Source organism: Nelumbo nucifera, chromosome 7 (assembly GCF_055504915.1).
Source record: "Nelumbo nucifera cultivar China Antique chromosome 7, China Antique-T2T, whole genome shotgun sequence".
Taxonomy (NCBI): domain Eukaryota; kingdom Viridiplantae; phylum Streptophyta; class Magnoliopsida; order Proteales; family Nelumbonaceae; genus Nelumbo; species Nelumbo nucifera.
The window spans coordinates 20,712,187-20,727,192 of record NC_142655.1 but is presented as its reverse complement, the minus strand read 5'-3'; the positions used below and the strand labels follow the sequence as shown (position 1 = coordinate 20,727,192).

At 39.9% G+C, this 15,006-nt stretch overlaps 1 protein-coding gene across 24 annotated transcripts in view; it reads left to right on the top strand.

The window, feature by feature from the left end:
• The window catches only part of OVA4 (Nucleotidylyl transferase superfamily protein), an 85,680-nt gene that overhangs the window by 21,611 nt on the left and 49,063 nt on the right, over positions 1-15,006 (top strand). For all 24 annotated transcript variants that reach the window (XR_016078523.1, XR_016078520.1, XR_016078522.1 and 21 more), the window contains 2 exons: positions 12,401-12,447; positions 12,658-12,739. Coding sequence is in view for 13 of the 24 variants with exons in the window: in XM_088891310.1 (XP_088747436.1) it covers positions 12,401-12,447; positions 12,658-12,739 (129 nt within the window). In the remaining 11 variants the exon portion in view is untranslated. The remainder of the gene's footprint in view (positions 1-12,400; positions 12,448-12,657; positions 12,740-15,006) is intronic.

Sequence of the window (15,006 nt, the reverse complement as noted above, 5' to 3'; positions counted from 1 at the left end):
AGAAGTAAAAGTACAAAAATAGCCTTGCGGCTAGATCTTCTCACTATTATCTACACTCCCCCTCAAACTAATGCCTAGGAATAAGCATCGGTTTGTCCATGAGAAATAGATGCCGAGCCCGAGTCATTGCTTTTGTCAATAGGTTTGCCAAGTGGGGCCTAGAGGAGACATGAGGAAGCAGGGGCGGAGCCAAGAATTTTTTATGAGGGGGGCCAAAACTTATGGATGGGCCATAGGGGAGGGGGCAACCATTGGGTGAAAAGTGAGGGGAGGGAACAAAGTTACATATAAAAATGTATTGAGTGTGCAAATTTCTAGACCATAAGGGAGCCATGGCTCCCTTGGGTCCCCCCTAGCTCCGCCCATGTGAGGAAGAGATATAACACCCTCAAGAAGGAGATTGCAGATGAAGTGGCAATTAACTTATATGTGTTTGGTGCGCTCATGGAAGACAGGGTTGGAGGCAATTTTGATTGCATTGACATTGTCTGCATATAGAGGAATTGACAGTGATGGTTCATTAAGTATTTCAAGTAGAATAGCTCGGAGCCATATGATTTCACTATACATGGAAGACATAGCTTTGTACTCAAATTCAATGGAAGATTTTGATACAGTAGGTTGTTTCTTTCTACTTCCATGAGATAAGGAAATTGCCTAAGAATACATACCAACCGGTAGTGGATCGTCCGGGTGTCAGGGCATCCATCCCAATTAACATCCACATAAGTTGTAAGGTTAACGGGAGATGAAGAGGAGAAAAATATCCCATGTGATAAAGTGCCCCATACATATCTTATGATCCAACGAACTGCAAATAAATGAGGTCTTGAAGAAGACACAAACTGGCTCACCAACTGAACTGCATATGATATATCCGGCCGAGTCATGGTGAGATAGATTAAACTCCCTATTAGTCGATGATAAAGAGTACGACCTTCCAGAAGAGAACCATCATCTTTGCTGAGTTTCAAATTCAGTTCTAGTGGGGTATCCATAGTCTTGGAGTCATTGAGATTGGCCAGTTTAACTAGATCAACCACATACTTTTGTTGGTTAACAAAATAGCCTCGAGAGTTTCGGCTCACTTTAAGCCCTAAGAAATATGTCAGAGGCCCCAAGTTCTTCATCTTAAAGGATTTACTAAGTAACTGTTGCAACTCAGCAATTCCTTCTACACCATCCCCTGTAATGAGTATATCATCGACATAAAGAAGTAAGAATGTCACTCCTTGCTTCCGCCTTAAAATGAATAAAGAATAATTTGAAGAACTCTGGATAAAGCCTGCGTCAGTGATAACAGATCTGAACTTCTCAAACCAGGTTCTAGGAGCTTGCTTCAAGCCATAGAGTGACTTCTTCAGACGACAAACAAGCTGTGGGTTTGTACAATATTCAGGAGGGGGCTTCATATAGATTGTCTCCTTCAACTCCCCATGGAGGAAAGCATTCTTTACATCCATTTGATGGATGTCCACTATTTAGCTGCATATATAGCCATCAGAAGTCGTACAATGGTCATTTTGCTACAAGAGCAAAGGTCTCTTCATAGTCTATTCCATATTCCTGTTTATAGCCTTGTGCAACCAACCTGGCCTTGTAATTATCTAGGCCCCATCAGATTTCAGTTTCACGAAGTAGACCTATCGATTCCCTATGAGAGATGTCTCAGGTGGAGCTTTGACCAAGTCCCAAGTGTCATTCTCAAGAAGGGCTTGGATCTCAGAATCCATGGCATCTTTCCAATGTGGTTCTACTACAGCTTGTTGGTAAGATTTGGGAATGTTTGTGGTAGATAAAATAGCAGAGAAGGAGCTATGGTTCGGTGAAAAACCATAGCGTTAGGTGGGCGAGAATTTCTAGAAGAACAATGTAAAGTGGGTTCAAGTGGAGGATCAGGTGCACTTACTGGGGCAATTGGAGTGATTGGATTAGCAGCTGGTGGTGGAGCGGAGGGGGGCATTGAGACTGAAGAGGACCGTTTCTTCCTGAAGTAGGTTTGAAGTTGTTGCGGAGGTGATATTGGTATGCTTGAGGTACCTATAGAGTCAAAACTATGCAACAAGGAAGTGGAAGGAGCTGGAAATTTTACAATATGTTCAAAAAAAGACACACTGTACTCCATAAAGGATCATAGCATAGGAATCCTTTATGTTCAGAACGGTACCCCATAAAGGCACACAAAGCCACTCGTGTAGTTAGCTTTGTGCATTCATGAGGTGGAAGGTGAACAAAATAAGCACAGCCAAAAACCCTGAGCATAGATAGATTTGGAGGTTTGTGGAAGAAAGATTGGAAATAGGAAGAATTATTTAAAACAGATGAATGAAGACGATTTATGAGATACATAGTAGTGCTGGCCGCCTCCACCCAAAACCAAGAGGGTACATGGAAATCCTGTAGAAGTGTTCTGACTACACTCAAGATATGCCCATTCTTCCTTTCTGCTACCTCGTTTTGTTGTTGGGTGCTTGGACAAGATTTTTGGGATTGAATTCCATGTTGTTTTAAGTAAGTTTGGAAATCCCCATCAAAATACTCTCCCCCTAAATCCAATCGTAGCACACATATCCAGACATCAAATTGGGTAGTAACATAAGTATGAAAGTGTTTAAATACAAAATAAACTTCAGATTTCTTTCGAAGAAAATAAACCCAAGTGAAATGGGTGCAGTCATCAATAAAGGTTACAAAGTACTTATAACCCAATCGTGAAACAACAGGAGACGACCAAACATCACTATGTATTAAATGAAAAGGAATTGTAGCATGCTTAGAGTGAGAAGGAAAAGGTAAAATATGATTCGTACATAAGCCACAAGTAGTGCAATCTTTATTAACATTCTTAAAGGAAATAGCAGAAACATGTAAACTACTAGAAGCAAATAAATGCTCAAGTTTCTTAGAAAACAGATGGCTAAGGTGTTCATGCCACAAATGCCAATCATTATTACAATTAAAGGACTCAAAACCAGAAGTAGTAGAAAGCAAACAAGAAGTAGAAACAGGTGCAGCCTTATTCTTCTCAAACTCTAGAGCAAATAGTCGTCCTAGTCTATTCCTCTTCCCCTTCACCTCTCCAGTTTGTTGTCCTGTATCAAACAACCATCAAAAGTGAATGAGATAGTGTTACCTTCCTCTACAAGTTGGCCAATAGAAATCAAATTGGTGGTGAGATTAGGTACAAATAAAATTTTGGATAAATGAAATGGAGATGACTTAGAGGTAGGTAAATATAAATCATCACAGCCATGTATATCTAATTTTTCACCATCTGCGGTGACAATGTGTCTATTGGGAAGATGGGATTTAGGATATTGACCAAGTGTTGCCCTGTCATATGGCTAGAGGCTCCTGAGTTAATATACTAGAGGTGATTTGGTGAGGGACAATAGGTTGGCAACTTACTAGACATGCCAATAGCAGAGAAGGTTGAGGAGATGACCAAGGACATAAGCTGTCGAATCCGTTCTTCAGACATGCCACTAGAGGTGTCATTTTGGCCAGCCACAGAAGTAATGGAGGAGGAGGCATCTGATCCATTTACAACAGTTTGATAGGCCTTGTAGCTTCCTTTCTTCTGATTTGATCCACCACTTTTCTAAGGCCGAATAGGGCATTTAGTAATGATATGGCCGATTTGCTTGCAATAAGTGCATGTATTCTTTTTCTTGCAATGGGAGACAACATGCCCAAACTCCTTACATTCATAGTATTGTTCTTTAGAGAAGTCCTTCTTCCCTTTCGGTTTTGTTGCTAGGAAGACAACATCAATGTTGGAATCTTTTCTCCCATCAAAAGTGGTATGTGTAGCAAATCTGGTTTCAGCTCTCAGAATTTCCCCAAGAATAGTATCTAAGTCAGGAAGTGTTCCTCAGCTCAGGATATTAGATTTGATAATTTTAAACTCAGGCCTGAGATGCATTAGAAAATGCATAATCTTCCTTCTATCAAAGTGTTCCTTCATATACTTCACGCAACTGTCTGACGGATCCTTTCCCATGTGTACTAACTCATACTCTGTCCAGAGGTTAATAAACCCTGCATAGTATTCCTGGACTTTCCTTTCTCCCTTATAATATGTGAAGGTGTCAACCTATATCTGGTACTGTCTAGAGGTGTCCGATTGCTGATAAACTTTCTCAAGGTATTCATACATCTCATAGGCAGTCCTGTACCCTCTCATAGGAATTGCAGTGTCAGTTTCGACTGATCCTAGGACCCATGATGAAATTTTTGCATTGTCAATCTTCCACTGATTAAGACCCTTAATATCTAAATCATCAGGTTTAACTACAAAACCATCCAGATATCCCCAAAGGCCCTTGGCTTCAACATGGAATTGAAAGTTAAACTTCCATGAAGCATAGTTTGTGCCATTGAATTTAATAGGGAGAACCTCCATCCTTTTTGATGCCATTGAAGGACAAAAGACAGCAATGCACACTTCCAGGAAATCAATAAAATTTGAACCAGAGGGTAGAAAAGAGAGTACCTTTCAGCCGAGGTCCAAAAAAGCTAACTGTAGTATTCTGCTGAACTGAAAATTGGATTGAAACCCTTCAAAATCAAAACTGATGCAAACAAAACCAAAATGATTCAGTAGATCTGCTCTGGGCGACACCAGATCTAAGATTTCAGGTTGATCCGATGTCTCTACAAGGAGATCCAAGAAGGAGAAATCTGATGGCGCAACAGTCCAGAGAAATGATCTGAAGCTTCTCTAGGGAGAAGATTCAAAGACACTCAAGAGCCTCCCAAATATTGTTAGAGAGTTCTTGAGACAGCAGCAATAGAGATGATTGAAAAGATACTATATGCAGATCAGATCATGACCTGCTCTGGTACCATGTCAGAGTCAAGTCGAAAAGACAGAGATGGAAGAGAGAAAAGAACAAACAGTTTGGTGGGTGTGTCACCTTGTGACTGTCGACACCCTAAAAGAGATATTTATATTAAAGAGAGTAAAAGGACAAATCTGCCCTTAGTGTACAAAAGAAAGAGCACAGAAAATAGATGTACAACAAAAGAAGTAAAAGTACAAAAATAGCCCTGTGGCTAGATCTTCTCACTGTCTCCACATAAATGGATAACTAGAGGCATGGGCATTAAAATTTAATGGGTGCAAATATATATATATATATATATATATATATATATATATATATATATATATATAGCTGATTCTTTAACAAAACAGGGGGTTGGGAGGAATAAATGTTTTGGGCTCAGCTATAATGATTTTGGCTTGGAGATAAGATGTTTTATCTCTAGTTGCCTAATGAAGCAGATTGATTTTTCTGTCCATTGGTAAGCCCAAATCAAAATATTAAGCTGAGTTTTCTAATATTTGCAAAGATCCAAACATTGATCATGATTGTCCATTTAATGCACAATACCTAACATTGATGTCCTTATGCTTAACAACTTGTCACTTCAAGATTGAAGGTGGTGCTTCATTTGCTGGTGGGTCCGTCCAACACAAATGACATCGTACAAGGGAGACAAATTTTGGATGTAGTGGTAATTGCAAGTGAATGTGTGGATGCAAGAATGAAGAGTGGTTGCTGGGGCCTGGGGGTGATTTGCAAGGTAGACATGGAAAAATCTTATGATCATGTGGAGTGGGGATTTCTAGAGGAGGGGATGGGGCTAATGGGTTTTGGAGAAAAACGGAGGAGATGGGTGTTTGCATGCGTTTCATTAGAGTCGTCCTATTGGTGTGAAAGCTTCAGCACTTTCTACTTGGCAACTAGTATTAGATAGAATTGACCAAAGATTGGCAAGTTGGAAGGGGAGGTAACTCCCACTTGAGGGGAAGATCACAATCATTAAAAGTGTTTTGTCAAATCTACCAATCTACTATTTATCTCTATTGAAAATTTCAGCAGTAGTGAGCCGAGAAATTGAAAGGATGCAAAGAGATTTTATGTGGAATATAAAAGTATCCCAAAAAAGTTTCATTTGGTTAGGTGGGATTGGGTTTGTAGGGCAAAGAAAGAAGGGGGTTTGGGAATCAAAAGGGTGAGAGCTTTTAATCAAGTCTTGTTGGAGAAGTGGGAACTAGTCTCTAGGAGTAGGGCTGATGGAGGGTTAGGTTTAGGTAACATTTGGAGAAAAAATGAAGCCTTGTTGGAGAAATTGCTGTGGAGGTTGGGAGTTGAGAGGGATAAACTGTGGATGAGGGTAATTTTAAGTATTTATGGTCAGGCAGATGATGGCTGGGACTGGGACTTTGGCAAGGTCTGTTGGTGCCTCTCCTTGAAAATCTATACATGCCATTCTTCCTTCCTTTTTGCAGCACATCAGGTATGACCTCTACCTGGGAATCAGGTAAAGTTTTGGGAGCACATTTGGGTGGGTGAGATACCTTTGAAAGACCAATTCCCTTCCTTGTTTTCACTCTCCTGGTTTAAGGGCAAGGTTGTGTCCAGTTTTCTAGTTCCTTCTCAATCTAATTTTGGGTTTGGTTGGGATCTCGGGCTTAGAAGAGGCTTAAGGGATGTAGAGGTTGAAGATGTCATGAGTCTATTTCAGATCCTAGACTGGGTGGTGTTGGATCCCTTTGAGAGGGATAAGAGATTGTGGACCCTAACTCCCTCTGGAACCTTCTCTTGTGCCTCTTTCTTCAAGTCCCTACTGCCTTCATCTAGTCCATTTGCACAAAACTTTCTAGTTAAGGATGTTTGGGGTGAGCCGATTACTCCAAAGTAGACCTGTTCATGGGCCGGGCCAGGCCGGGCTCGGGCTGGGCTTTCACTCTGTATTAATAGATTTTTCTAAGGCCCGAGCCCGAGCCCGACCCGACCATCGGGCCTACAACTTGGGCCCGAGCTCGGCGCTCATAAAAAGCCCGAAGCCTGGGCCTGGGCCCGAGCCTGAAATTTATCCCATGTTGTTACTACTACTGAAGCGGCTGAATAGAGAGAGAGAGAGTGAGAGAGAAATTATAAAGAAAAAAATAAAAAAAATGTATATATTAAATTATAAATATATATATTTCAATAAATATTATATTATTTATATATTTTATAAAATATATAATGTTGAGTCGGGCCGGGCTTTTTTGACAAATCCCGAGCCCGGCCTGTAACATAGTCGGGCTTACTGTGTTAGGCCCAAGGTCAGGCCTGCGGGCCTAATTACATGACCAAGCCCGACCGGGGTGCGGGCCGGGCCATCGGGCTACCCGGCCCATGAACAGGTATACTCCAAAGTCAGTTTAGACTGGGTGCCTCTTTCTTCATGTCCCACAGAGAGTTTTGTTCCGTTTTGAACCTCCAAAGTCACTTCCCAAGGAGAGCCTGATTTATTTCCAAGATGTGTCCCATCCCTAGCCCCCCTTCTTTGGATTTTTCCAATCTATTTCTGATCTTAGCTGGGACTTTGAAGAGGAAAGAGGAAATAAATAGGGAGGTTTGAGAGAGTAGCCTTGATGAGAGTTAGTCTACCACCTTTGGGGAGACAATTTCAATTCCAAGTACTTAGCCATCTTGCACATTTCTCAGTGACAACCTCCCAAAAACTTGTAGGTCTCGGGTTTCCCCCAAGGGGAGACTCAGGTAAGAGAAAGGGAGAGAATCCACCCTACATCCCAAAGCATCCTTCAGGTCTGTCGTCAATTGAGGGGGGGGGGTGTTGATGCCTACTCTAAATTTGTCTTCAGCCCTGTTACTGCTTCAAAACACTTCAAGATCCTCTTCAAGTTTAAGAGAAAATCTTTCTTTGCTTTGATAAAGAAAATGGTATCATCTGCATATTGAAGGTTAAAAATTTGAATATTGTCATGCCCCACCAAAAATCCTTTTATTATATCAAAATCTATAGCTTTTTTTCATGAAGGCATCCAGATTATCTGCTACCAATGTAAAAAGGAGAGAGGAGAATGGGCAACCTTGCTTGAAGCCTCTAGAAGTTTTGAAGTAATCAACTGAGGAGCTATTTACCATAATTGAGAGCCAAACCAATCTGATGCAACCTTTCATCCAATTAATCCAGACTTCCCCGAAACCTTTAAGTTCCAGAATCCTCCAAAGGTAATTCCAATCTACCTTGTCATGGGCTTTCTCTAGATCTATTTTGCAAATTACCCCACTTAACCTTCTCTTTTTTCTATCCTCCATCACTTCATTCACTATCAAAACCCCATCCACAATTTGTCTCCCTTGAATGAAGGCACTCTGAGTAGGGGCTACCACCTCATTCAAAACTTTCTTGAGCCTGTTTGCCAAAACTTTTTCAATTATGTTATAAAGGCTGCTTAAAAGGCTGATAGGTCTAAAGTCTGACATTCAAGCAGCCTTCCTTCTTAGGGATAAGTTTAATGAAAGTAGAGTTAGTACCTTTGTTAATTTTTGCTGACCTATAAAAGTCTGCAAACACTTTGAGTAAGTCATCTTTCACAAGATCCCAACACTCATGATAGAAATCGGCTGAGAAACCATCCAGCCTGGGAGCCTTATCTTCATCAATGGAGAACACTGCTTCATTGATTTCCACTTCATCAAATTCTCTTTCCAGCCAACTTCTACTTTTCTCTGAAATCTTCTCACAATTCCAAGAAATCAGGTTTGACCTCCAAGTCCTATCAGAAGAGTAAAGGTCCGTAAAAAAAATCAGCAATCTCCTTTTTTATCTGAATCATGTCAGCCACTTCTTAACCACCCACCTTCAGTTTGGAAATCTGATTTTTCCTACTTTGAGAATTAGCATATCTGTGGAAGAACCAGGTGTTACCATCACCCTCCTTAAGGAAATCTGATTTTTCCTACTTTGAGAATTAGCATATCTGTGGAAGAACCAGGTGTTACCATCACCCTCCTTAATTCATTGGATTCTCAATCTCTGTCTCCAATATATTTCCTCCCTATGCATAAGGTCTCCCACTTTTAAAAACTTAAATCCCTGAACCTGACCTAAAACCCATTTAAGGTTGACCCAACACTAACCTGATATGGTCAGGTTAATGTGGGTTTTCCACTTAAACCTGAACCACTAACATGCTTAGCTCAATGTTTATTGAAAACATTCCTTGAACCTCTCATCCATCTTAATGCCCAAAGACTGTTCTTTAATAAGATGACATGCATTGTAATTTGTAAGCGTTGTAACTGCAATATACGTCAATGAAAATTCACCTCAGCATTGATGTAAGATAGGGTAGGGGGTCCCACAAATTTCAGATTTGTGGTGGGCTCTAGAGAGTGAAGGGTCTGATTTTCTGGTTTTTACTCTTATTACTTCTTTTATAAAGTCTTATGTTTTGTTTTGTTTTTTCTGGTAAATAAGTCTTATCCAATCCTTCTAATGCAGTGATGGTTTTTCCTGTAAAGGAGATGTAGAGTGAGCAGGCTCTACCTAAGATTATGACTCTGTTGGGAGGTCTATAACTCGAGTATCAAAAAACCCTTGTGAGATTTGCAAAGGAGAAGGCCAAATTGGTGTGCTTCCCCACACATCTATTCCTTTTGTCTTACAAGCAGAGAATACTTACTGCTTGTTCATCTTCTGCCCTTTTGTGGCAAGCATTTTGTTGAAGTTCTTTTACCTTCTCTGGTGATCTAGAAAGCCTCTTCATAATGTGGAGATGCATTAGGGCAGGGAATCCACATTATGGATAGTATCAGAGGAAAGGAATGATGGAAATTTTAAGGGGAAGAAGAAAGTATCACAATTAAGGTGATTCATTGGGTCAAATCTTGCAAATCTTTGGCAACATATCTATGGGTGATTTCTCAAGAGGTTGGCAATGGATAGCAAATCTTTGACAACATATCTATGGGTGACAACATATCTATGGGTCAACTCTAGAGTCAGCATCTCTTCAAATGGAGTCCTCCAATCTCGTTTCAGATTAAGTTAAACTTTGATGGAAGCAGTATGGGCAACCTTGGCCCCTCTGGTATGGGAGGAGGTATTTTTTGAGATTGTAATGGTTCAATCATAGCCTCATAATCTGTACCAATTAGGCATTGGGGCTCCACAAGAGTGGAGCTAAGAGCAGAGTACTTCAAGGCCTAAGACTAGAAAATTTGCTTAACTTCCATAACTTAATAGCGAAAGATCCTAAAGTGGTGATAGACTGATTAAGGAACAATAGTTGAGTCTAATGACATCCATTAGGAAAAAGCAGAGTCACATCACAACATCAAAATGTTGCGAAGGAAATTCAAGACTTGGAGAGGGGAAGAACCAGCCATTGTAATTGGGTACATAGATCAGCCAACCATATGGTTGATGCTTGATCCAGATAAGGGGTAAGCTGATCTGAGCTGTTTTGAGGACAGCTGAGGGACAATCAGCTCTAACAATAAAGCAATGGTGGGGCTGGGATTAAACAGCAGGTTCTGGCCTATTGCTTGTGGTTCTTAATGCTTTCTATATATTACATTCTTTTTCACATCTAACAAAATTTTTAGTTATTTGTTTTTTTGATCAATAACTAGAAACTTTATTAAAGATATGAAACTATGTGAAACTTAGGTACAAAGGAGAGGTAAAAAGACTTAACTCCCCATCAAAGAGTACAAGGAAAAATAAAAAATTAGCCCAAAAACTCGAATCCCTATTCACCCCTTGCTTTGCTAAACCATCAGCAAAGGAATTAGCAGTCCTCTTCACCCAGTTGTAATGAACCACCATATCCCTACTCGGCCATTTAAATTTATTCTTCTCATTGTTATAACTCCATAAGTCGCTGTCTCCCCCTTTTAGCCACCTAATCACCACCTCTGAGTCACCTTCAAGGACCAAACATCTGATGTTCAGCTCCCTTGCTCTTTGGATGCCTTCCAGGGCTGTGAGGATCTCAGCCCTAAGAGAGTCTCCTTCCCCAATTGGGCCTGAAAACATAGCAATAATAGCCCCCACCTCATTCCTGAATACTCCCCCAATGTTAGGTAACTGCCTAACTAAGGGCTTTTCGAGGAAGCCTGCCTCCTGAAACGAGAGAGAGAGAGAGAGAGAGAGAGAGTGAATTTCCAAAATCAATACCTCCTCTTCTGGCTTCCTTCCCTTATTTATAATACTTCCGTTACAATTCTGTTATATCAGCCTCTCCAATTGTCCAGTTTGTTATTTAGTTTGTTCGAGTGGTTGGCTATCAGTTACATTACTTAAAGGCTGATGTTGCCTTTTCTTGTGCACTTGTCCATCTGTTCCCCTTATTTGTGTCATAACACCCAATCCCAAAAGGCTCTGGGTTCCTTAAACAGCTGCCATCAAAATTCAGTTTTATGAACCCAGAAGGAGGAGGGGACCACAAAGGACTACAGTGCCTCTTACAGAGGGCAGAGGAAGCTATCTCCTTCCAATTTCTCACCAGATCAGCCACAAAATAATTTGAGAACAGTTCCATAGTTTTCAACCAATGTGCCACCCTTAACAGAATTAGATTCAATAAGTTTCCGATGGTTCTTTCCTCATCTGAAAATATTTGAGTTTCTTTCTTCCCATAGAGTCCAACACACTGCAGCCCTGGTGCTTCTCCACATAGTCTTCCCTCTTTTCTTCGGCCATCTGAAAAAGGAGGGAGAAAAAAAGCTTTCGGCACTCCCAGGGGGTATCCAAACACACCCAAAAAGGGAAAAGACCCACTCCCAAACTGATTTAGCAACTGAACAAGTAACCATAAGGTGGTAACCAGTTTCCCCATCAGCTTTACAGAGAGTACATCTATTAGGAAGTAAACAAGAGTCGGGTCTCTTATTTTGAAGGTCATTTGTGTTAATTCTTTCCAGAAAAGTTTCCTAGCAAAAACTACCAACCTGAGGAGGAATGGGTCTACTCCAAATTTCTTTAACCGGGAAAGACAACCCAATGGGATCAGAAGGCTGAGTTAAAGTCTCAAAAATGAGGCACAAGAGAAAACACCTGAAGAGGAGGGAATCCAAAATCTAGTGTCCTCCTTATTGGGATCCAAGAAAACATTTTCATGGATAGCTAACAAAGACAAAAGGTGGTCCAAGTCTGTATCCCTAATTGCCCTTCTCATCCCTAATTTTGTTATGAATAACAAAATTTTTAGTTATTCATAAAAAGAAAAAAAAAAAGAAACTGGCAAGAGCCACATAAATGGATCTCATAGTGATTTTTCCTTTTGGCTTCTCTTTCCAAGTTAGTTCATCTCTTTGGTGCAACAAGATGGATGCATCTTACCCATTCAAAAAGGGTTTTCTCTTAAAGCCATGTGGGATGACTTCTTTGTGTATCCATTCTTGAGATAACTAGCTTTTTCCTCTGCTCTTTAAGATATGTAGAAGTGCAACTTTTGTCATTAAAGTAAGAATACTTCTCATGTTTTAGACTTGGTGTAACTCAGCCATGGACTTTTAGTTGTCTTCCTCCTTGTTTTGTGCAGTTTCACTCCAACTGTATCTGGTTCTGCATGTTGGTTTTGTAGGTAATTGCAAACAAGATCAAACGTTGCAAAACTGATTCATTTTCAGGGTTTGTAGTTACTCTACATTTTCGGTCTTAAGTTTTGCTCTCTTCATATTTTTCTGTCTTGATTTTTTTCCCATCTTTCTCTTGATCAGCATGAACCTTTTGCATGTAATTTTCCTTTTCTTTATAAGGGGTTTCTATCTAACCTGTAATTTAACTGATCATAATGACTTTTTTTCCCTCATTTAATTCTTTTGTATATTTGTCATCTAGGTTGGAATTTGACAATCCTGACAGACCTGAATGCAATAATCTTCTTTCAATTTTTCAACTCATTACTGGAAGGACAAAGGAGGTACTGGAACTTAATATTTTTTCTTTGGTTTTAAACAACACCAAGGCTTTTGTATGGTTGTCTATGCTGCCGATTTTTGTAGGTTTATTTAGTTCCCTTTTCTTCTTAATCTTTCAAGGATTCTAGGGTCATTATCTGCAACCATGCAAAGCAGAAAGAAGATTTCATGGGTTATAATATATCAACTTGATATAGCTTTTTTGGTATAACTCAATATAGTATTACGCTATTAGTAAAAATGTTCTAAATATTTTCATATAAAGTACACCTAACATGATGTACAACAGTCTATTATTATAGGCTTCAGTGCTTGCCCTGTTTCTACTGTTGTTCAATCATTGCATCCATATGTTATTCTTTTTTATTGTAAACAAAATTACTTGTGTTCCATGGTAATCATATGGATATTCCTTTTTCTATTGGTAGTAAACCAAAGAGATTTCATTAAGATAAAAAGTTAGTACAATGCCAAATAGGGCGATGAGACTTTAATAATCAGAATTTTTGTTAGTAATTTTAGTATAACCGAATAAGTAGAAGTAATAAAGCATCAAAGAGAGTGCAGAGAAGAGAAAACGAGGAGATAATACATGAGAGATTGAAGGTAAAAAATTCTTGGGGTGTGTACCTCCTCTTCTATTTATATATTCTGCCTTATTAAATGAAATTGACAGAAATATTCTGCCTTATTAAATTGAAATAGAACAGCAATATAACAAGTGAACCTTGGGTTATGTTGTATTTTTCTTTAACCTATCAAATAAATCTCACATTGTGCATGTGACTAAGGTGTTTTCATGGCTAGAAGTTGGTTTAATTGGTTCAGGCCCTACTAACAAGTATGAAAAATTGTATAAAAGAAGGGGAGCAAGGCAAAGAGTTTCTGACCATGGGGTTCGTGCTGAAGAGGAGGTTGTGCAGCTAAACTTAAGCTGCAGGAACAGGAAAGCGTTGGGTTCACTTATAGGGGAGGTAGAGACAAGTGGAGTTTTGGAGGAGAAGAATAGGGAGGACGTTAGTGAAGTTGAAGAAAGAGTTTTTGAGGTGTCCTCAGAGGGATAGGGTGAAGGAGCAAGGTAGTATGGAGATTGAGAAGTTGGTTGACAGGGATGTCAAGGTTGGGAAATCCTTAGGCTTGTTTTTCTTAGGAGGTGAAGCTCTTGTTAGGAGAGTTTTTTTTTTTTGTTTTTTGATGAATAAAGAAAGATTTTATTACTTCAAGACTTAATAGAGAACTTTAAAGAGTTTGAGAGGAACAAAAGGGAAGAAAGACTGAAGAAATCTGTTGAGGAGAAGTTTGGAATGAGGAGGGTGGGCAGGAGTTACTTGAGGGGGAGGAGTGAAGTTGGAGTTGAGTAGGGGGTGGGGTCGTGAGGCTTGATTTTGGGAAGATATTTTGTTTGCATCCTGATTGTCCAAAGCAGAGATTTTTTTTTTTTTTGTGAGTTTTCGTTTTTGAAAGGAGGAGAGGGTGTTGGTGTAGAGACTGTGAGAAGATCTAGCCGCAGGACTATTTCTGTACTTTTACTTTTCTTTGTTGTATAACTATTCTTTGTACTCTCTTTCTTTTGTACACTAAGGGCAGATTCGTCCTTTTACCTTTTCAATACAAATATATCTTTTAGGGTGTCGACTGACACATGTTGTCACACTCACCAAATCTGTTCTCTTTCTTTCTCTCTTTCTGAACCTTCGACTTGACTCTGACAGTTGGGTATGTAGGTGGCTGCCCTTTGGGGCTGCTATTAGTTGTTTTTTTGGTTGTTATTTTTTAGCACCCTATTGGTGGTTGTATGCTGCTTTCTTTTTTATTTTTTAATAAAATTTTTCCTTTTACAATCAAAAGAAAAGGTGTTGTCCCAACCTTAATGAACTTAAGAGTTGGATAGCCAGCCCTTGCAAAGTGGAATTATGTTTTTTCCCCTTATGACCCATCATAATTACGGTGCAAGTTGGGCGGGTTGGGTTGAGTTCAGGGTCAACCTAGGACCAATCCTAAGATTCAAGCCTTGGCCTTAGGCTTGGTCTAATCTAAGGTCAACCCTGACTGCCTGAGTTTACTGGCTTTAGCCCAACCTAAGCTTAACCCAATACTTTGGGGTGGCAATTTCTGACCCAACCCACTTGACCCATCCAATCCATCCACCTGTAACCCACCCAAACCCATCCATTTAAGATGTGAGTTGAATATGGGTTGACTGACCCATTGGGTCAAATTAAAAGGATTGGGTTAGGTTGGGTCATGGGTATCCATTTGGGTCAATTAT